Source organism: Papilio xuthus, unplaced genomic scaffold (genome assembly GCF_000836235.2).
Source record: "Papilio xuthus unplaced genomic scaffold, Pxut_1.1 DF827680.1, whole genome shotgun sequence".
Taxonomy (NCBI): Eukaryota; Metazoa; Arthropoda; class Insecta; order Lepidoptera; family Papilionidae; genus Papilio; species Papilio xuthus.
In genome coordinates this window covers 795,708-817,867 of record NW_013530969.1, presented here as the reverse complement: position 1 = coordinate 817,867, position 22,160 = coordinate 795,708, and the positions used below count along the sequence as shown (strand labels likewise).

The following is a 22,160-nucleotide window of genomic DNA, read 5'->3' as shown; positions in this document are numbered from 1 at the left end:
GTTTGCCGATTGCCATGCGAAGTGCGTGCGCCTTACTGTTATACTCAAATGTGTGTCAAAGAGTACCAAGGATTATTACCAACATAAAACTGGCATAAGAAAGTCAAATAGACTTTTAAAAAAAATACCAGACTTGGGTTACCAGAAGCGGAGTTACGGGATAACACGTGCGTGCGGACGTGCGGATTTGAGAACATCCTCTTTTTTTAAGTGGGTTAAATATTATAGAAATCTTTGTTATTTTTTGGTAATTGTCTTTTCTATGGAAATCGTAGAGTTTACAGGCTATCAAATGATTTGTTAATGAATCACATATTATCATAAAAAATACGGGCTGAATTAGAAACTGCGTTAAATCAATCTTTTTTAATTCATAGAAATTTTGACTTACTCTAAATAACAGTAACAGTTTTCGAAAAAAAAAAAGTTGAAATTTATTAAAACATATAAATGTTCGATAATGAGGAAACTTGTAAGCAATTTGTATCTTTACGGTTTTTTTATTTAAATTATTATCGTGCATAATTTAATGTTATAATGTGACCTTTCTTAAATTACTGTTAAAGCCCCTGCGAATAATCGTAATAAATTAAAACTGAGAAAAATCAATTGTTTATTGACTATGGTCTTTAAAAACAAATGAAAAACAGAAATGTGTGAACAAAAACAAAAAAACGCTTGCATAATTATACGATGCACGAACACAATTGATGCTTTAACAATAAAAGTAGTAGCAGGGTTGAATAAAAATAATATCCAGTCGGAATGTCAAAGTTACGAACTGAGCCAAACTGAAACGTAGACAACAACAACGGATAAACGTCCGATTTGTATTTGACTAGAATTAAAATCAATTTTGTTTGAAAATATGGACGATCAATTGCCTAACAATTACTTTATGTGGGAAATTAAACACACTATAATTAAACCGCCACTGGTTAAACAATGAGACCATACGTTAATTCGTTTAATTAAATTTTACATATAAGTACAATATTATAAATATACACGCGAAAGTTTATATGGATGGATTTTTGTTTAAAGTTATCTCTAGAAAGCCTAAAGGGATCTCTCTGAAATTTTGACATAGATGTAAAACATAGTCTGGAGGAGCACATAGAGTACCTATTAAGATTTACCTTTATTCCGCGCGGACGGAGTCCCAGGTGACAGATAGTCTATAATATTGTGAATCGTTTTGAGTTACGTTTATAATTTTTTATCTATACATTTCGCGTTTAATGTAAATAAAACATAAACACGATAAAAGAAGCCACAGATTACCTACTCACCCAGAAACACAAATTTCTAGTTTGATAAATAAAATCAAGGTCAAGTCGATCATGTATGTTATATATATTTTATACTACGAGCAATTAACATTTAAATTAGTATAAACCAACAATTTCAATTAATGTTACTATTGGTTTGATTGGAAATTACATAAATCACATGAAGAAGTAAATAATATTAAGAAGTAAATAATTATAAAAAAAAAATTACAGATTATTAATTAAAAAAGATTCTATAGTGGCATGAAAAGAACAACAAAGACGTCGACGAAAGTCTGAGGGAGGTCGCTTTTGAGATAATTTTGCTATATTTAGCTCTGCGTAGTGTACTTTGAGATATTCTTCAAGACTTTTTGATATTATATTCAGAAATGTGCCTTTAATTAAATAATACCGTATTATTGTTTAAAAAAAGTATTTTTATCTAGAATACGTATTTTAGGGTTACTCTGGTCACAATTTTTTTTAATTTTCGTAGTTTATTAACGTGAATACGAAAAACAATTAAAAAAACCTAGTTCTACTTTTTGATATGTAACACGAAATATCATCTAATACAAACATCTTGAAATGAAAATAAACTCGTTTTTCGTTATAAAATCAAGCTTTTATAATAATTCTAAGAACATATTGTTATTCGCTGTGCTCATTTGAATAGATCTGAGAAATAAATTAATAACATTCGCAGAAAATAATCTGTCGTAAATTGGCAATTTGTACGGCCATATCTCTGCGATTTTTACACCCTATAGCGTTCAAAAACATAGTGCTATCTCTGTCTTTTTTAAATAATATGAAAGGGACAACCTGTTGTTATAGTCTTTCGGTAATGAAACTAAGGTATGACGATATTTTTTTTTAAATTGGTAACCTTTGAAATAAAAATAAATTAAATTGATAATCTATAACAGCATTTCATCAGTCTTCAAAAGAGTTTGGATGTTTTAAAATTGTCACCAAAAACACGGCACCTGTTTACCAAAGTTTGCTTTTGTAACGTAGTTTGTCCATTTAAATCAAAACGGCTTAACTTATATTATAATAACGCTACGTTTCCAGATATTTTGTGCAGTGACGTAATCGTGTGTAATTCGCATGTTCGGGTCAATTGTTGTGTAATGTTCGTCACTAAACAATTCGGTTCGCAAGCACCATTTATCCGTGTACCAATTGACAGCAGCTAACACGCAATCAGGAAATTGCGTTCACTGTTTCTAATTAGATTAAAATCACTTATCGTTGATTTCTGAATTCAAAATCATTGTATAAAACATATCCTTGTCATCTTTGACAAAATAGACATAACAATATGTTTTAGAAACACACGGTTTATAACCTAGTTTAAAATTCGTGATCCCTTTTGAGGAATTCCTCTATTCTTTCTTTTTAAATCAGAAAAAACAAACAACTAATTATTGTTATGTTGGCATAACTGCGGATAGTTCTCGGTTTTGTTCTATAATAGCATAGCAAATATTTTCATATACAACTAAACACACAGCGTTATGAATAGTTTGTTTACAAGAAGGACGGACACATTTAATATTAGCATATAAATCATTCAGTATGATTATTACTCTGAAATATAATATATTACCTAACAACATAAATACAATTCTATCTTAATGTTACAAACATAAAAAATGTAAATTTGAAATAGTTAGATGTCACGTCTATTGTCCAAATGTTGTCTAACATAGGATTGTCAAAATTTAAAATAATTAGTAGATTTACATTTTATTTAATAGACTCTAATAAAAATAGTTTGGAATATTTATGACTCGAAGCTTCTTTAATCTAAATCCTCCATACATGCCCTTCTCTTCCGCTGAACCATCAGACTGTAAGTCTAACTTAGTAAATATGTTATACTAGAAATTCGTGTAAAATACGTATTTTGAACCACTTATTAAGTCGAAGATTTGACAAATCGAGGTTTTTTTTTTAATTCTCATGACATTCGTGATATCGAGATTCTAATGTAGTCACCCAATAGCGTTATAGCATTGTTAATTTGCGTGCCAGAACACGTGATTTCTGAAATACTTTAATGAATACGCTCCAAGATCGTAAACAATGACTATTATTTCTGTAAAATATGAATTCTATAACAAATACGCAAACATTATACCAGTATTTATGAAGGACCTTTTTGTAAAACTCGAACAGTGCTAATTGCTACTACGTCATACGAGCAAACGTTTTGGTATGCGTATCTCATTAAATAGAACTGTCCGTCTGTCGTGTCATATGTCGATATTCTGGCATTGCACGAGATAATAAAATAAAAATTGATTGTTTACAAATTAAGGTAAGCATTTCAATAAAATCTCACTAATATTATAAATGCGAATGTTGAGTTAGACGGATGGATGGATTGTTAGAAGGTGTCTCACTGAAATTTGGCATAGATGTAGAACATAGAAAAAACAAATAAGCTACTAATCAAGTTTCTTTTAAATCTCGTGCGGACGGAGTCGCGGTCGATAGCTAGCCAATAATAAAACCCTTGTATAAAAATTCTTAAATGGTAACCCCATTTAACAAAATATTTGAAATAACACAATGAAACGATATTTGAAGAATGTCTGATAAATTTCATAATGGCTTTGCAGAACTGAATTCACCGACCTTGTGTCTAACATATCAGCACAATGGAAGCAGGCGAAGAGTGAAAGGCTCTAACTTCAGCATTTGTTTCCCGAAACGACCCTGACATTAGCCAAACATATTTAATATTAAATCTCATTTTTAACCTTTTTTTAAACCTTTTCTATGATTCACGGCTTCAGAATTTATTAATAAATAATTTATAATTATAATTATCAACTTTACTTTTAAAAAGAAAGCTAGAAATAACGATAATCCAGTCTATTGTTGAGTGTCATTTCATTTTAATTTTAAAGAAAAACTCACGATGATGCGCGCTCACTAAATGTCACATTCTACAATGTACGCGCCATTTTAACCTAAAACTTTGTAAAATGTGAAATTATCTAAATCCACAATTTTAGTAATGCGAATTGGAGCACATTTAATTAAGAAAAACTTTATTTCTTTAATTAAAACCTGTTTTTAAATAAATAGACATGCACAAGATGGAATTAGAGTGGACTCGTGGCTAGCGTTGGTGCTACTTATCGGTAGTCTGCGTCTGGGAGACGTATTGGCAGTTTGACAAAAATACCAACCGGCGAAGCGCACTGCACATGTAGAATATAATCTCAACTTGTATAACTTTCCAGATGATTTAATACCTAAGACCCGCGATCAATGCACTTCGGTAAAAAAAATGATTCAAAAGTTAGAACATTTTATAACATGCTTTGTAATGAGCGTGATATTCCAATAACAGAAAATAAAGTAGTGACGTAATTTATCGTAAAATAATGCGACGAAGTGTTTTGTCTTTGGCAGCGACCTTTCGCGAGAAACTTGTCTCATTAATTATGAAAACACTTGTACAATTTTAATATCGAACCTTGCAGCAAACAGCTCCTCCACCTACGTATACGCCTGGTTATGAAATGTTTGATATAGTTTTAATATTATTACTTTTTATTATAACATAGGTGGGTATTTTCTGTGCACATTCCCTTTTATCATATATGCTATTGTAAAGAGCCATGATGGGATTGTAAATATTAGTCTCTAGGGCAAAGAGAATAACTTTTCCTCTCCTATCTCACGTACAATATTCATTATGTATGTATGTTATTAAATACATAATGATAATAAAATAATCTAACTCATGAGACACATATGAGGATTGAAAACTTAATATTACCTGTGCTCTGTTTATGACGTCGTGCGGTCCCCGCCATGTCGTCGCCGCAGGTGATTTTCGCTTAGCAAGCTCTAGAGTGGCTTCGCTGGGGCATCGTTCAAACATAAGCACTCGTTCGGCCACAGAACCTCGCGTGAGGAATGGACGAACGGGAGCAGCTCCTGAGGCGGAGGCGGACTCGCCATTGCCGGCGCTGGCGCCTGCACTGGTAGCACGGCGAGCGCGTGCTTCAAACTTGGATCTGGCCTCAGTGACATGCGAGCCGAGCGACGCCCGTCTCTCGCCACCCGCCCCGGCCGCCGGCTTCCTCGCACCAGTGTCGAGCCTGTCCTGGTACCGACTCTTGGCATAGTCGACCAGAGAAACCGGCGGCACGACGTCCGGCCTCTCCGCGGTCCTCTCGGCCACGACTCCGCCGGTGCGCAGCGCCCGCAGCAACCGCTCCTCCTCGCGGGCCACCTCCAGCCGCATCGCTGCGGAATCGCCCCGACGAGAAGGCGCACTGCTACCGGCACCGTTACGTTCTGGTACCAAGTCTGGGGGCAACGTTACATCCATCGCGTCCTCCTCGGGCTCGGTTCGCTGCTCCCTCCTTGACTCGACTCGTTGCTCCCGCGCGCCCTCCGAACGCTGGTCGCGGCGGAACTCCGGTCTTTGTTTTATTTCAGGCTTCGGCTCCGGCCGAGGTTTGGAGCGTAAGCTTTCTGTCAATTTTATGCCGGGCGTGGGCCTGCATGACAATATCTCCGTGGGCGCTAGGCCGCGCGCTTTCCACGTCTGATAGATAGCTTCTGCATGGTCCGATATCTGTTTAGCTATTGCGGCGATGTCCTCCTCGCCGGTGTCTATCTCGCGGCGGGCAGTGGCCGCCATGGCCGAGCCGCTCGCCGGCTTGCAGCCGATATACGAGGCACCTGCTGCCGCTCCGGTCGCTTCACGGACGCAAACGCCCCATCGGCACACACGGTGGACACAAACGACTACACTGAGAGGAACCCACTGAAACTGCGATCACTGGGGAACGGCACTTAAACGGTACGTCAATGATTACACGAACAGCTGTGTCGGAGCGGCGAGCGCGCGTGGAACTATAAACAAAGGCTACGATCGCGGATCACGATGCGGCAAGCTGGTTGCGGCGAGTGACAACAAACCGACATCGAAAGCGAGCGGCGAGCGCGGACTGCGGCGCCGCGCGGCCGCCAACGGGAGACGAGCGACGCGACGGGCGGCGGGAGACGGGCGGCGCGGCGGCGGCGGGCAAAGCGGCGCGGCGACGACGGAGAGAGACGTGCCCCGCCGCCCCACGCGCCACGCTCCCGTCCCACATGTCCTCCACGCTCATTCACTTACCACCTGATAAATTACGACTATTCCACTAACTGATACTTTGATGATAACTCTCTTAGCTTTAGCGCGATTACCATATTAGTGAGCAGACGGTATTACGAAAGGAAACGGCTAGTGTTTTCACTGTCCAAAAATAGCGATGCCGGCCCATGTGCCATATTAATAGGCATGTTTTGTGTTACTCGCAAAGAGCGATGCTCACGCGAAGATACCTAACCTACTGAACAAAAGCAATGTGAAGGTAGAACCAATAATAGCGAATTGTAATTTTTCAAGATAAAATGTAAACCGCTCTATAAAACTTAGTTGGAAATCTAACATCTGACATGTTTCATGATCGGACTATATAACTTTGTACATTCTACAGTAGTACTAAAAGCCTATAAATTGCGTGAAAAATAACAATATCACGATTTATTAATTTAAATATGGGAAATGTATCGCATGCAGCCGCAGTCTATGGGCGCGCCATAGAGCATGACTAGGACAGAGAACGCATGCGCGCCGACGCGACGACGTCGACGGATGCCGCGAATAGCGCGTGCCGTTGTGTTTATTTACGTTCCCCTAGTTTTTTTTTTTCAATCTGTGAAATGCTGCGCTCGTAGCGATATGTATAACCATAAAAAACAATTCGTAAAACTCATCTGGATACAGTTTGAGCGTAATAGTAAGATAACCATATCGTTATAAGATTTTAAAGGTCTGCGCAGTATTTTAATACTTAACTGACACAAAATAAGTTTTAGCAACGTAGTTCCATTACAGACACAATAAATTCTATTCATCGTATCACCTGCGCAGCAAATCATATAACCAAAAAATGTTAAATTCCAAAAAAGAAGACTGCAATAAATTTTATTCAACGACACCATTAAATCTTGTTATCATCCATCCGGTCTTTCGATTGTCAACTAGTAAAACCAAATTACTATAGAAATCGAATACGTACAGATGTCGCATCTAAAATGGAGAGTGAAGTGAAAACATGAATACAAATGAACAGAGTCTCCATAATAATATTTTAGTGCTACGTAAAGTTCAAAATGAATCAATTGAACTTTATCCAGAATCTCTTACCTATATTATTGCAAGAAAAAACTCCCGAAATATGGTTTTGGAACATAGTAATCTAACTTATAGGCCTTGCTAGATTGTGCTTAGTATTGTCTAATAAGACCTTTTTTTTGTTATAAGAGAACGTGGCAAACGAGCAGCGGGAACACCGAGGTGTTCATCGACGCCCATGGACATCAGCAATACCAGAGGAACCGCAGATGCGTTGCCGACCTTTGAGATGGTGATAAGCTCGCTTCTCGAAGGACCCTAAGTCGTAGCGGTTTGTAAATACCTTATTCCGTTATTTTAAACTATTTTTTTTATGAACGTACAGTAAAGCCGCCTCCTCAAACACGACGCGTTAAATCATTTCCTCTAGGAAATGAGTAGTAAATAATGGTAGTTATCAAGTATGGGGTTGTAACCGCACCCATGCTCTGCTTTATTACTACCAACACCACGAGGTCAGTGACCGCCGCACCTCTGAAGGGTATACTACATCGTTAACGTTTAGTAATGTTAAAGCTTTTCTAACCTTTAAATAAGTTTAATACTAAATCTCATCAGCAGATTAGAAAAACTACAAGAAACTTTTTGTTATTCTTATTTTTTTTACTTCAATATGACAGGACAACAATGACTTTATGTCACTCAAGTTGATATTTTGGTGTAAATTTATTGAAGCAAATGTAAAATCTTCAATGTGATCTGTGTTATTATTAATTAATTATTATCTTTTTCTTATATATTTTAAACATAATTCAAAGTTTCCTGTTTTCGAAGTTATATAGAGGTTAAAAACATATGACATTTACTGACAATTTCATTTCTATCACACTTATTATATTCCCAGTTTAGTGTCTTTAAAAACATAATGACGGAGTTAACTGTTGGCGATGTAAGAGATTTAGAAGCGGTTGACATTTTCCTATTCTCTAATGGCGATCATAACACTCCACCGAGGAAGTATCATCTGAATACAGATGCATTTGTGATGTGGGATGACACACTGAAAAGCTTGGGGCGATCACATTTCGGAGTTGAGTAAGTTATCCTTTAAATACAATTAACAAGTGTTATGGATAGAATGAATTCAATCGATATATACCAATAACATTTTGAAGGTCACGGAGAATATTTGATATCCATTATGCAAAAGGACAAAGGCTGATAAATAAATAAACACAAAGTTGAAAAGAACAAACAACGGCAAAACCACCTCCATCTTTCGACCACATCATCACTTAACACTAGGATCGTAGTCGAGCAATAGCTTATTCAATATAAATAAAAGTTTTAAATAGTGGTTAAAGGTTTACGAAATGTTTCGAAATTAACAGATATGATGAATAACGAGAAGTATGACGATGTTGCAGTTATGTTTATTGTTTGCAGTGATACTGTTATAGACATTTATACTATTAGTGGACATAAAATTGACGACCCTTCACAATTGATCCATCAGGCAGCGTACGTAGCCGTCAAACCTCCCGCGCCGTTCATGCAAACCGGATATGAAAACTATCTGATCAGGGCAACTAAGTGAGTTTGAAAATTTCCAACTACGTACTTCTTACTTATAAACATTATTGGTTAAAATCATTTAGAGCTAATGGTGCGCTTTCTTACCAAGTCAAGTGTCAGATTGATTAGCGCAAGGACATAAAAGTTGGCAGTTGATACACCGGCACAGTGTCGGATTTTCTTCCTAACATTACTAATATTATAAATGCGAAAGTTTAGATGGATGGATGGATGTTTGTTTGAAGGTATCTCCGGAACGGCTTAACGGATTTAGATGAAATCTGGCACAGATGTAGAATATAGTCTGGAAGAACACATTAAGTACTTTTTTAATTCCACGTGGACAGAGTCGCGGGCGACAGCTAGTAAAAAATAAATTACATGTAATTTTGACACATCCCTAGACACTATGGTCGATTTATCTGTTCCTAGCGACAGAAATAGCGAATTTATGCTGTTACGTTGTTTTAATTTGCAGGTCGTGGGAAAAGAGGTTATTAAAAATATCAAATAGCATGGACTCAGCAACAAAAGGTCCTCGTTATCATTATATATAATTACAAAGAAACATATTTTGTTAAAAATTAAAAGGCTAATTTTATATATAGTTCATAATTAGTTGAAAATAGTTATTTTCAGGTAACACTGAATGTGTTTTAAAAAAATCACAAGTTAATAATGAAAATTATGGCCATAAAAAGAAGAAAGAAGTTGTATGTATGATTAAATCACTACTACAAATTCATAGTTCTTAAATGGTTTTTTTTATTAATTCACGTTGTTCGCGTATTTTACAGCCAAACCCAGCGGTTGTAGATAAACTTAAAAGAAGTCTAGTAAAACCTTATATCGTTAATTTAAAACCACCCCAAGGTCGAGAAAAAATAAGTAAAAGCCCTGATCTTAAAAGAAAGAAAACTCCACAAATTGCACTTCGACAGAAAAGTAGTCCTTTTAAAATAACATCAGCATCCAAAAAAGTGCTAATTAAGACAAAGGGAGATTTCAAGAAACTACCTAATTTAAAGAAATTGGTATTAGAAAGTTCTAAACAAAAAGATTTAAATAATAGTATTAAAGAAAACCAAGACAACCGGATGTTTTCATCAAATAATATAACAAGTTTTAATGTCGTAGAAAGTGTAATCAAAAATACCAATCGTTCTGGTGAAAAAATTAGTGCACCAAAAATAAGCTATGAAAATGTGGATGATAAAAAAAATAACGCTACACTTAATGGCGAGAAAATAATAATATCAAATATTTATAAAAATCCAGAAAAGGAATATCTATCAATCACTGGAATAAAATATGATGACGCACCAAATGATGTGGAAGTTGAAAACAAAAGTTTATCTTACGCTGATATGAAATGTATAAAAACATGTTGCACTTGTAATAGTAAATCTAGTAGGAAATCAATAATTCACACAGAAAAAAATAACATGGAAACGTCTGAAAATGATACAAATTCTGAGGTGCCTGTTGAAATTCAAACGTGTATAAATTGCTGTGAAACACGAAAACAATTAAATAATTTCGTTGCTATTTTAAATAACGACAAAGTGCTAAAGTTGCATTTAAATTTAGAAATTAAAAACTGTAGCGTATCTGTAATGTCGGATCAATTAAACGGTACAACTACACACGAAACACAAGCTTGTGTTACCATAATGAAAACTGAGAAAGAAACTCAAGTGAATTTTTATGAACAGTTAAATGAAGAGATTTTCGAAGATATAAATGAAACAGAATATATACATCAACATTTAGATAACGAATTACAAAATATAATTAAAGATGACAACAAAATTGTGATTATTAATTGTTCTTGTTGCGATTGCGTTAATTTACATCATTTGCCACAATTTAATGTCAAATACAAAAATACTTGTAATGAAGACATTTTGTACAAATTAGCTTCAGCATTAGAAGCAAATAAGTAAGGGAAACCCTCACTTTAAAAATTTTTTTAATGATAAATATAAGCAGATTTTTGTTAATTTACTAATATTTCTTGTGACGAGAGCGAAAGCGTGCCCGTGGTCCCGTCCCGAGGCGTTGGAGGAACAGAGAGGTTTAGTGGGTATGCCTCCGCTATGGAGGAGAATCCCACATAACCTCGTCCCCCCCGGGGCGCGGAGTATGCATAAAGCATTCTTCTCTGAAAAAAAAGGATAAGACAATGATAGAATGGCGGGATTCGAACTCTCGACCACATGACCGTACCATAACTATTAGGCCATTGGCGATTCATATTGTACTGTATCAATTTGTATATCGATTTCTCTTTTATGTCTAATTGTGTGCTGAAATATTGTAATAATAAAATTAATCTTAAATTTTTAGATGCGAATGCAGAAATAATATACTAAATACGCAGCAAAAAATTAGTCCTAGCTCTAAAACAATAGCTACCAATAATTACGAGGAATGTGAGGAAAAAACATTAACAATAACGTCCGTGCAAAAACTTTTATGTAGTCACGAAACTAATACGTGTAATGATAATTTAAATAGTGATGAGGTAATATTAACTAATCACAATAAAATGTACAACATCCTTATAACGTTACCTAATCTTACTATAATTACAAATACGAATGTTTGGATAGATGGATGTTTGTTAGAAGGTATCTCAAAAACGACTGCATGGATCTTGCTGAAATTTGACACAGATGTAGATCAGTGTCTGGAAGAACACATTAGCTACTTGTAAAGTCTTAAATCCGACAGCTAGTAACTAATATAAATAAAGTAGATAAGGTTTTTCGTAGTAAATTATTTTCATCAAATTTTTTTACAGTTTCCAAAATTGATAGTTGCCATTGACGAATATTCAAATCAAATGTCACAAAAACCGGATAATTTTATAAAATTCGTCAACAGCAGCACCCAAACGACTTGGTATAACATAATGGTTAGTATTTATTAGTGTTATATGAATTATTATTTCCGAAATTATAATGTGTATATTATGATTAAAAAATATTTTTTGTTGTAGTTGGAAGCAAGACATCGTACGGATGGTCGGTATAGTTTCCATTTGCCGCCACTTTATAAAATTAAAAATTACAACATCGATTGAAACGAAATTGTAGTTTTATTTTTTTATTTTTATCTTTCTAGTATCTTAGTTATTTACATATTAAAAATAAGAAAACAAATGGCAACGTAATGGCGGACTTGAGCTTTAATTTAGAGTTGTTGATTTTCATTCCATCCTTATAATGCTTCAGTTTACCAGTAAGTATGTTTAAGGGTTTCTGTCCCATATACTTTAGTTGCAAGTCAGTGAAATAACGTAAATTTTGCGCGTTCATTATCTGCATTACCTGGAATTAATAATTTCCGGCAATGTTGGTCGTTTTCACTTTAAGCTTTTTCTTTTTAACATTTTAAATGTAGTGTGTCTTACGTGTGCAGTTATCCCGGCTATTGCTTCTGGATTAATAACACTTAAGTCAGGTCCGTCCACTTCAGCCAGAAGAAGACCCAAGCGCGATACGTCACGCGCGTTCCAACTGTACGACTTGCCAAGCGCCTGCGAGTAATTTTTTTGCAATAATATTATCCTTCAAAATTTCTAGTGCTCAAAAAACAACTACGAAGTATAATCCGTACTTCCGTGAAATGCATAAATTAATTCCTATTATAATTTATCTCTCACCTGACTTTTTGTCATCATTGCCAAATAAAACCGCCGCTGAAGAGGATCACAAGCGCGTATGTGATAAAATAGCTATGGATCATTTAATATATTAATAAGTTATTTTGCTATTTTCCTTTGTCAGGGATTTGCGTTTTTGAGTTTTTAATCTACCTGATGTGTAAGTTGTAGGTAAGTATTCTCAGGTAGTCTTCGCATATATGTCATCGGAACTCCGCACAGCAAGTTATTCATCAAATTTAGATACTTCGGCTCGGACCAATGTCGGTTGAGCTTTATGTATTTACTTGCAACAACGCCTACCTATATCAAATAACAAATTGCGTAATTTACGTTTTGCATCAATTCTTTCTTACGAAATGGTACCGATTGAAAGTGTTATTTTGGAAAAGCATAGTTTTGTTGACTCACTTGGTGCCTGTTCAAATCGGCATGTGTTCCTATATAAATCAAGATTCGATTGTCGGTCAAGTTAAGCTTAGCTATCTCCTTTCCGTTAAGGTATTTGAATAAAGGTCGATACAGCTCTAAAGTCTGTATCGTAATCTCTTCGTTCGGTTTGTTTTCTTTGACCACGGTCCAGGTTGCTGCTAGTTTTTCCCGAGCTATGTTCATCATCGCGATGGTTCTAGCCTTAAGAAATTAGAAACTTTCATTTTAATGAGCGTTAAATCGGTTGCAATCAAATGATTTGCTGTATAATAATTTAAATTGCGATTAGCAGAAAATTCTGAAGTCAAGAAGTCGCTATTGCCGATAACACTATAGTCATAGATGTTAATAATTAATCTGTTTGCTTCTTAATTTTAAACAGTTCTACATATAAAACTAACAGAATGCAGCACATAAGTTGGCGGTAGTCTTAAAATGTCATTAAGATCGCCCTCCAGGAAGATGGCGAACGCGTCGATGGCTGTCTGCATAAAGTCGTTGGTCACGTTGAGGCGACAGCGTCCGCGATACATGTACTCCGACATGGGGAGGTGCACGCCGCTCTTGTTCTGGTATAGCTCTGCACTGTTGACAAACTGCTGCTCAGAAGTTTGATCTTTAAGGCGTCTACAGATTTCTCATGCTATGCTGCATGCTTCATGCGCGGTGGATGGTTTCTTCGCTATAAGGTTTCCGGAATAGACAGGTAATTATGTATTTTCAATAAGAGAAGACGGCAGCGATATATATCAATAGATGCATAGTACCGTGAACTAAAAACTGTACTGAACTGACAACTAAAAACTTATTTAAGTATAACTACTATGTACTAGCCTATTTACGAGCGTCGGCGGGACAGGGGTTTAAGCACTTGACTGGTAATCTGCAGGTCCTGGGTTCGAATCCCGCCATGAAACAATGTATTTTTCGATTTACATATTTACATTTATCCGATGTTCTTACGGTGAAGGAAAACATGGTGATGCAACCAGCATATATCTGAGAAGAAATTCAAAGATATGTGTGAAGTCAACTAACCCGCACTGGGCCAGCGTGGTTGACTATGGCCCAACATAGTCATCCCTAACATTGGGTAGGACCTCCGAGCTCCTCAGAGGAGACGTATAGTGAGCGAATAACGAACTATGTACCAGATTTTATTAAACCCAACTAACCGCAGCACATGTCCTGTTGGATACTGATACGGGATGCTCTTGTTCTTGTATCCAATCAAACGGGTTTTCTTTTTGTCTACTAATTTACAATTTCATTAATTAGTACATATATCTTAATTTAACATTGTTAACTAATATACATACTTTGATTCTTAGGCGGTGGGCCATATATATATTTATTCAAGATATCTTGAAACATCACCATTGGATCTGAAATCGAAATAAATAACGATTTCTGAAAAATACACACATAATAAAGAACAACAATTATAATATTATAGAAAACTCATCAAGAATTTCGACGAAAGCAATCAAAAGTAAATCTTTTGTTAAGATATGTGTGAAGACAACCAATCCGCACTTGACCAGCGTTGTTGCCTATAGCCTATTCACCCTCAACTTAGGGTAGGCTCCGAGGTCTTCGGTGGATGTATAGTGAGCTGATGATGATTATTTAAATGAAAACTTTCAAGTTTTTATTAATTTAAATCTAAGCTTTAATCTTAATATTTATGTTATACGTAACACCAAATAAATTATTAAGGTATACAAAGGGTACCATTTTCGACAGAATAGCTCAAAGTCGTTGCCTCCTCGTATATTTTCGACTTCTTATTTGTCATAGTCACATTAGGTTCTTGATATTCATAGCAATCTGTGTCTGTAAAGATAATATTTTCACATTTTTCAATAACGATTTACAACTACTTAAGTATGCTATGCTAAGCAACCTTGCTAAATGTATATTGTCTTAGTTTTTCAGTGATACTGGACGGAATGTCTCGGCCATGAAAACCCATGGAAATTTAAATACATATCATCAACCTGCCCTTATCCCTATTGAGGGCGGCACAGTATATACTTCTGCATACACCTCGATCAGCCGTCATATCGGAACCTACACTCTTCCTTGGCATATCCTCTTTCACACAGTCATTCCATACTTTTTTGATCATCCTCTACCTTTTTAGTATTCAATCTTATTATTTTTTTGCTTGTATCATCATCATCCCTCCGCATATATGTGATATTAAAATTAAAATGATTTACTGCTCGAATTAGACTCCTTCTGTTCCGATATTGTGAACAAAACATTGGTGTAACCTTTTGTATTTGAAACTAATATTAGTAACAACAAAATATATTGTAACATTATTACTTTGTTGAAATGAATGAAATATTATCAAATCACGTAAGCCACGGTTTTAAAACTTTCAGTTGTCTCTAAATAATTTAAAAAAGTAGCCAAAGCAATCATGAAGTTATTCTATGGTTCATTATTCATAGGCCAACTGGCTTAAGACTGTTAGGCCTGAAAACTAAAACGCCAGTTATCGGACAGGCTGGTTTCAGTGGGTGTCTACATTATGCCAGTTGCATTCCAGCACTGATTTTGAGTGCTGGCTTAATGAGCTGGCCTAATGTAAACAATACATTACGAACAAAAAAACGTGATATATAAATGTCAAAATCAACCATAAACAAATGTCAACTTTGGTGCCATTTCAACATTGACAAATCTATGCAATGAAACTATACTTTTATCTGTTGGTATAAAATTTCAAGTATCTTAAATTTTTCAATGTATTCAATATCCAACGATGAAAATGATTATTATGCAGGATATTACTACGATTCGGGCTATAGAGGTGCAGAAAATGTTCCATTCTATCCCTACGTAGGAGCTCAACCTCTCGTATACTATAGCCATATTGTAAGTTTATTTATTTTTCATATCAATAAGTACTTATTATTTATAATCATAGTAATCTATTGTAAGATTTTTATACGTTAATGTCACATTTAAACAGGCCGAAAATCCTCTGCCCCAAAGAAATAAAATAGCCAAGAAAAACAATCCTAACTGTTTCGTGAAAGCTTTCCGTTGGTATACTCAGGTACAAATCTGTTACTTTATTAATGATACAATCACTATAATTAAGGAGTAATAAAGCTGATGCTTTAACGCTCTGACCGAGGGTTTGGGACACCAAAATCCCGGTATAAAACATATCGTCATCCCAGTCATTTAACAAACACAGAGATAACAATATGATTGAAACGAGACCAAAATGTCTCAGAAGCCCACGGTAATTCTACAAACTTCTTATGAGTTTTTTAAATCCTTCCTACTATTTAAACCGCTAATTATCATTAAAAATAAAGGCATATAAAATCACAACATGTCATAAAACTACAACGTAGTATTAAATAAAGTTCAATGAACTTATTATAACGTACTTAGCAATATAATTTCTAAATAACGCATCCTATAGGAACTTCCATCTCCACAAATAGTGGCACCTTGCAACAACACGAACATAGGCGGATTCGCGACATGGCTGGACAAGAAGTACGAGGAGTATCTACAAGACAATCAGTGCGAAAACAACTGTTTACAGTACAGATCAAAACCATGTTCTTGTATCAAAAGTGATAGAACTATTAACAGGTAAATATTTTTAGCTGAAATTAATAAATATGATAGGAATAAAGGAGCTTTATGGACAAAATCTTTTCAGAATAGAGGATCCATCACGCAAAACAAGAAAGTTTCCAAGATTGAAAAGGTTAGATTTAACTGTTTGATTATGCAATTTTATTCTATACTATCGAATTAAAAGCAATATTTTCACAGCCCATGGAAGAAGAAGCGACGATATATAAATGAAAATGAAAGAGATACAGTATGTGAAAAGTTAGTATAGTAACCTTTTTTTAACAGCATTTAACTATTCCAATTCTTTTTACCTCCTTTAATTTGTTACCCTGTATATTTCAGACAGAGTTTTGAATTTATATTGCGGCCTCAAGATATGTCAAGACCTGCTTCTGAATGCTGCCAGAAGTAAATATATTTTGAAATTTTATACGATTTTAAATATTTTATTTCTTAAATTAATCTATTTTCTTTTTTACTTAAATTCAGGACATCTTATTGTATTCGATCCGACACTACTTTTATCACTTCCAAAAGTGCGATCCCGACAAATATTAAAAAGAAATCTAAAAGTTTAATGTGTATTTCAAAAACGAAGGATGAATTTGAGAAAGATATAATGATTACAAATTACGACGTCAGCCAATGTTATAAAAAACAAAACAGTGAAGAGAGATTACGAATTGCTCCTAATCCTACACCAATGAAAATAAGCACTAAAAAAATTATTTGTAATTGTTTTGATACCGATTTAGAAAAAGGAATGCATTATGATAATGTAGCTACTACAAGAAATCAAAGCAAATTAGTGAATTGCCAATGTGCGACACAAAAACAAGATGTTTTTAATAAGATAAGCTATAGTAAATTGCACGAAAATGTGCATAACATCAATGGAGGTAAAATTAAAACTCGAGGAAGTCGAGAAGAAAGTAGAATCGTTACAGAATATGCTGAAGTAACGAATCAAAAATTATGCTCAACTTCATCGAATAAATCAAAAGCTAAAGATGTTATCTGTGGCTGTGATCAGTTAGATTCAAAACGTTTAAGTTCATATGACAAAGTGGCTTCTAGAAGAAATCGTTACAAATCAGTCATATGTCAATGTTCAATGTCTAACTTTCTTAGTGACGAAGCTCGTTATCAAAACCAATGTAATACGTCGGAGGTATTCAAAAAGATGAGTCAAAATGACTTAAATAGAAATGAATACGACGACAATAAATATACTATTCAAAGACAAACGAGTACGGAAATGACAAGAGTTGTGACAAAATGTAGTAAACAAACAAATGAAACAGAAGATTGTAACTCAAGATCATATCGAAAAAATATAGATGTTATTTGCGAGTGTTACCAAGATAGTAGAAATATTAATAATGCTTTTAATCAATTTAAAGTAGCTCCAAAACTTCAAACCAAAGTGATTAACTGTCAGTGTCCTGAGAGTAATATTCAAACAAATCACGATCGTCAAGAATTTGAAAATATAGAACAGCAAATATGCAGAAAGGTAAGTAGTATTAATATTACTCATTGTTACCAAAAACTTGGTACTTTACCTCAATACTCTTCAATCCCTTAAGATGGAGAAGGCGTTTTTTTTTAGAACTAATAACGAAAATTGCAAAATCTAAACACCTTTATTATTTTAGACTACTCAAGAAAAGTTACATCAAACTTGCTGTCCCTGCCCCAAACCTTTGGATCCAAAGTTACGACAAGCACCACAAATTAGACGCTCATCTATAAATTTGAACGGAATGAAGACTTTAAAATACAAAGAACCTTTTAAATCGAAAGAATTACCGGTACATGGTGTCCAAACATCGGATCATTCGATACGATTTGTAAGTATTTAACTAGATTTTTAAATTGCTATAAAGTTAACGTATAATTTAAGTAATATTACAAAACAACGTGTTACTGATTTTAGCTTGAAGATTCATTTCTTGTAAAGATCGTATGAAAAAATACTTAACTATGTACGTTGCGTAGACTAAACACAATTTATTTAAATTTACTAGTTTTGTCAGCAATGAAGAGAAGACAGCAGGATCTATTACGTTCTTAAATTATTTTTCAATTATGTACAAGAAGTTTGGTATCGAATAAAAAAGAAATCATTTTAAATAATCATTTTATTTACAAAAATGTAAAATTTATTTAGACACACAAATAACACGTTTAATTCGGTGGACCGTAAGAAGTGGCTGGCTGTGTGTGAGGTAAGAAACTTAAACTAATTGCTCCTGTGTTCTGTTGTGGTTGAATGTTTGTTGAACTAAAAGAAGGCAGACTTCCTGACGAGCTAGATGCACCGGCAGAAGATGATGGACTTGATGAATACGATGACGTATCAATAACTCTATCCGGTGCAGCCGAATTCTGCACGAAGGATGTTATTTCTACACTTGGTCTAGCATTTTCCAAAGACACGCCGGACACTAGAGACAATAATCCGGCTTCTTTAGCAGACGTGTGCTCATTGTCTTTGATAATGTTTTGCACACGGTTAACAACTGTTGAATCGAGAACTTCGCTGTGCGTTTGACTCTGTGCAGCTGTGTTGTACTGATTTGAGTCCGCTTGATAACTGGATAGGGATGAGGACGGGAAATTGCTGAAAGTTTGGGTCTGTAATGGCAACTGGGATACAAATGGAGGTGATGATTGCGGTTGTTGGTATGCATAGCCTTGACCTGAATTAAATTGCTGTGCTATGGGGGAGTATTGCTGAGGTGCCACAAAAGCTGGGAGAGGTCGTATTGGTTCTACGGGAAATTGGGGTGCGTAGGTAAATGAGGGTTGAGCTTGGGGTTGAATGTAGGAAGGAATAGGTTGGTGGTAAATTTGTTGGGGTCGTGGATAACTTACTGGGAGTGATGGTGCATTATATGATATTTGTGGAGGAGATGGTTGCTGTATTTGTGGTTGTTGGTATTGAATTTGAGGGTAAGGTATCGGCTGCGCGTAATGGTATCCAGATTGAATAAAGTTAGGTTGCGGCGCGGGAGGAGCATGGAATGCTTGCTGCACGTGAGGGTGAGGTAGTTGGGGGAATGGCGCAGGCGGTGTGGGCGGTGGCAGTTGTGGGGGCGGCGCGGGATGCCCATAGTTGAAGGATGGCGCGTGGAAGGCGGGCCGAGGCAAGTGGTACGGAGCCTCCGCCGCTGCGGCTGCTAGCAGAGATATCACCAGTACCTGAAATTATTTGCATACATTTTATTTAACTGCTTATGCTCCTAAGCTTAAATAATCTGAGAGTTTGGAGACACTGAACACTATATGAATAGTTAATTCGTAACTTATTCCACTCGCTAATGGGTCAAGTCGCACTGTTTGTATTGTATTAGAAACTAGCCGGTCTCGGTGAACTATTGACTTTGAGGCACGTGTACATAATTTTCACTTTGTTGTCGTGTGCTCACTCACCGCGCTTCTCATGGCTGATGTGGGATTGTGTGCGACATGACCAACATTCTTACAGTTTTATACCCACCACCTCTACATGTGTACCTCCAAAGTTAGCGGTCGCGCCTACTTTTGACTACGATTACACAAAATTATTAAGATTTTGTTCGTAGCTTTGACCATTCGTATGACAATAGTTTTGTGACCCAAATTTTTAATTTAATTGTTATTTCATTTAAGCTCCGAGATAAATATTAGATTAGATGAGTTAATACCTTATACAGTTATTACCCTTAAGTGAATTTTGTACGTATTTATAATTTTATTGTATGTCTCAACTGGTCATTGTCATCCCTCCATTCTATTTGAAAAAATATATATATATATATCATAAAATAAAGTTAGCCGTTTTACAACATAGTATTGGTAATTTTTACAATAAGTATATTTATTGGATTTAATCTTTCACGGTCATACTAATGATGATGCAATCTAGTCGAAATATCACATGAAATTTGAATTATTACATCTATGGTAACATGTCTATTTCGTTTGATTTACAGTAAACAGCAAATCAAGCAGGTCCTAGGCAAGGTTAGACAAACAACGAAGTATTACTTTCGTAAAATCATGGCGAAAAATAATGTCATTGTAACTTGATAATTATTTTCGAAATATAAGTGTCGATGTATGAATGTTAAAAAGGATTGCTGTGGACCTAGCACGAATATTTGCGACAATCGAGCCAGTTTGTGCATCGCGTATCTAAGCGTAAAGTATACCAAGAATCTCATACTAATTTTAACGTGATTGTAGATGACGGTATGACGCCGCTTGTCGGTAATAATCGTGGTTATTTTCTGTTTTATAAAAGCAAAAATAAACCGGACAAATTAAATGTAATACATATTTACGCGATTTCTAATTTTTACGTTAGTAGTAGTAAAAAAAAATATCGTATTTTCTACTTCTACTTGCGATGCAAATTGTATTTTGCCTTTTGTTTATTAAAAAATCAGATAATTTGTCCACATTGGAACCATCATGCAAACCTAGTGTGTAGTCTGCATAATACAAACTGCGTAATACAGCTTTGTAACTCCGTAGACAGTAAACATTGCTTTGACCTGTAAGTAGCGTTGAATTGTGTGCTCAATACATTTATAGACACGTGCTTCGGAGACCTATGAAAGAAATGTTGAAGACATTGTCAATATACTAACGATGCAAGATAATCACAATGTCAATAGTATTAGTTCAACTAACTCCCAAGATTAGGGTTGTCAAAAACTAAATCTTGATGTTAAAGTTTTTTAAATAACTTTAATGTTTTTCTTTGCACCGACTGTCCGGTAAGTAAACTTTCGGTTTGCTATATTTCTTGTTTTTTGTGTCACTTAGAAAAGATTTAAATGTTTATCTAATTCCACTTACATACTATTGAGTTGCCAATCAGTATTACTTTTGCTTTAGGTCTAGGATTTGTCTACTTAATGTACTGTTTATTCTTAATTGACATTCAAACTTTATAGTACTCAGATCTTTCAGTATTTGAGTATGTTTCAAATTATTTAAAATAATAAATGTACATCGACAACCCTAAAATGATGTTTCCATTGCCAACTATTTACTTAACCAGAGTAGCCCAAATAGGGGCTATAGTGCAAATAATTAAGTAATAGTGAAATTCACTGGCATCGCCGCTAGGTCACGAATTTACACCTTCGTCTACTATCCATAGACCGCAAGCTGATAGTTAGAGCGGCACTTTCATAACAGACGGTCTTAGATAACAATTTGTATCCTATTTCGTCTGCATCCGACGTATTTCGTCATAACATATACATGTTATTCCGTTGCCGGACAACTTTTATTTGCTGTACTTTTTGGGTCATAATTAATATGGAAATCGTATTTTTCAAATAAAATGCTATTTACGGAATTAAAGAAAAATGTTAATTCATAAAACTATTTAATAAACTACCTACAATTTAATCAACAAAAACAAAACCAT

At 35.2% G+C, this 22,160-nt stretch overlaps 6 protein-coding genes across 9 annotated transcripts in view; 3 read left to right on the top strand and 3 right to left on the bottom strand.

The window, feature by feature from the left end:
- The window catches only part of LOC106117298 (uncharacterized), an 83,851-nt gene extending 77,599 nt beyond the window's left edge, over positions 1 to 6,252 (bottom strand). The window contains exon 1 of the mRNA XM_013311538.1: positions 5,080 to 6,252. Coding sequence (XP_013166992.1) covers positions 5,080 to 5,952 — 873 coding nt within the window. The 5' untranslated portion in view covers positions 5,953 to 6,252. The remainder of the gene's footprint in view (positions 1 to 5,079) is intronic.
- A 1,873-nt stretch (positions 6,253 to 8,125) lies between these two features.
- On the top strand, positions 8,126 to 9,635 carry LOC106117094 (uncharacterized). The gene is made up of 3 exons (XM_013311165.1): positions 8,126 to 8,532; positions 8,884 to 9,030; positions 9,491 to 9,635. The coding sequence occupies exons 1-3, from the start codon at positions 8,363 to 8,365 to the stop codon at positions 9,567 to 9,569; spliced, it is 396 nt and encodes a 131-aa protein (XP_013166619.1). The 5' UTR covers positions 8,126 to 8,362; the 3' UTR covers positions 9,570 to 9,635.
- A 57-nt stretch (positions 9,636 to 9,692) lies between these two features.
- Positions 9,693 to 12,107, top strand: LOC106117528 (uncharacterized). The gene is made up of 5 exons (XM_013311889.1): positions 9,693 to 9,725; positions 9,810 to 10,954; positions 11,362 to 11,539; positions 11,819 to 11,932; positions 12,017 to 12,107. The coding sequence occupies exons 2-5, from the start codon at positions 10,110 to 10,112 to the stop codon at positions 12,098 to 12,100; spliced, it is 1,221 nt and encodes a 406-aa protein (XP_013167343.1). The 5' UTR covers positions 9,693 to 9,725; positions 9,810 to 10,109; the 3' UTR covers positions 12,101 to 12,107.
- A 1-nt stretch (position 12,108) lies between these two features.
- LOC106117527 (uncharacterized) lies at positions 12,109 to 15,461 on the bottom strand. Of its 3 annotated transcripts, none has more exons than XM_013311886.1 (10): positions 15,340 to 15,461; positions 14,849 to 14,950; positions 14,434 to 14,499; positions 14,290 to 14,368; positions 13,516 to 13,699; positions 13,094 to 13,315; positions 12,836 to 12,985; positions 12,683 to 12,754; positions 12,431 to 12,556; positions 12,109 to 12,347 (listed from the first exon to the last, which is right to left on the bottom strand). In XM_013311886.1, the coding sequence occupies exons 1-10, from the start codon at positions 15,440 to 15,442 to the stop codon at positions 12,150 to 12,152; spliced, it is 1,302 nt and encodes a 433-aa protein (XP_013167340.1). In that variant the 5' UTR covers positions 15,443 to 15,461; the 3' UTR covers positions 12,109 to 12,149. The 3 variants fall into 3 exon arrangements, with proteins under 3 accessions (XP_013167340.1, XP_013167341.1, XP_013167342.1); XM_013311887.1 differs by having other exon boundaries at positions 14,290 to 14,365; XM_013311888.1 differs by lacking the exon at positions 12,683 to 12,754.
- Positions 15,462 to 15,779: 318 nt separating this feature from the next.
- Positions 15,780 to 18,859, top strand: LOC106117523 (uncharacterized). Of its 2 annotated transcripts, none has more exons than XM_013311880.1 (9): positions 15,780 to 16,003; positions 16,101 to 16,187; positions 16,566 to 16,741; positions 16,812 to 16,859; positions 16,928 to 16,987; positions 17,072 to 17,137; positions 17,219 to 18,092; positions 18,388 to 18,582; positions 18,669 to 18,859. In XM_013311880.1, the coding sequence occupies exons 1-9, from the start codon at positions 15,872 to 15,874 to the stop codon at positions 18,699 to 18,701; spliced, it is 1,671 nt and encodes a 556-aa protein (XP_013167334.1). In that variant the 5' UTR covers positions 15,780 to 15,871; the 3' UTR covers positions 18,702 to 18,859. The 2 variants fall into 2 exon arrangements, with proteins under 2 accessions (XP_013167334.1, XP_013167333.1); XM_013311879.1 differs by having other exon boundaries at positions 15,781 to 16,003; positions 17,219 to 18,245.
- Positions 18,860 to 18,904: 45 nt separating this feature from the next.
- On the bottom strand, positions 18,905 to 20,197 carry LOC106117524 (pollen-specific leucine-rich repeat extensin-like protein 1). Its single transcript, XM_013311881.1, has 2 exons — positions 20,168 to 20,197; positions 18,905 to 19,936 (listed from the first exon to the last, which is right to left on the bottom strand). Exons 1-2 carry the CDS (start codon positions 20,177 to 20,179, stop codon positions 18,920 to 18,922), a joined length of 1,029 nt encoding a protein of 342 aa, XP_013167335.1. The 5' UTR covers positions 20,180 to 20,197; the 3' UTR covers positions 18,905 to 18,919.
- Between the last annotated feature and the right edge of the window lie 1,963 nt (positions 20,198 to 22,160).

Bases quoted from the DNA above. Each gene is read 5' to 3' on its own strand.
- LOC106117094 (XM_013311165.1), top strand. From the start codon at position 8,363: ATGACGGAGTTAACTGTTGGCGATGTAAGAGATTTAGAAGCGGTTGAC. The intron at 8,533-8,883 runs GTAAGTTATCCT...TATTGTTTGCAG, and splicing joins CGATCACATTTCGGAGTTGA to TGATACTGTTATAGACATTT. The intron at 9,031-9,490 runs GTGAGTTTGAAA...TTTAATTTGCAG, and splicing joins TATCTGATCAGGGCAACTAA to GTCGTGGGAAAAGAGGTTAT.
- LOC106117527 (XM_013311886.1), bottom strand. From the start codon at position 15,442: ATGTTACAATATATTTTGTTGTTACTAATATTAGTTTCAAATACAAAA. The intron at 12,755-12,835 runs GTAGATTAAAAA...AATGATCCATAG, and splicing joins ACCTACAACTTACACATCAG to CTATTTTATCACATACGCGC. The intron at 12,348-12,430 runs GTAAGACACACT...TATTAATTCCAG, and splicing joins TAGCCGGGATAACTGCACAC to GTAATGCAGATAATGAACGC.
- LOC106117523 (XM_013311879.1), top strand. From the start codon at position 15,872: ATGTATTCAATATCCAACGATGAAAATGATTATTATGCAGGATATTAC. The intron at 16,860-16,927 runs GTTAGATTTAAC...ATATTTTCACAG, and splicing joins AAGTTTCCAAGATTGAAAAG to CCCATGGAAGAAGAAGCGAC. The intron at 18,583-18,668 runs GTAAGTATTTAA...TACTGATTTTAG, and splicing joins CGGATCATTCGATACGATTT to CTTGAAGATTCATTTCTTGT.
- LOC106117528 (XM_013311889.1), top strand. From the start codon at position 10,110: ATGTTTTCATCAAATAATATAACAAGTTTTAATGTCGTAGAAAGTGTA. The intron at 11,540-11,818 runs GTAATATTAACT...ATTTTTTTACAG, and splicing joins ATAATTTAAATAGTGATGAG to TTTCCAAAATTGATAGTTGC. The intron at 11,933-12,016 runs GTTAGTATTTAT...TTTTTGTTGTAG, and splicing joins CGACTTGGTATAACATAATG to TTGGAAGCAAGACATCGTAC.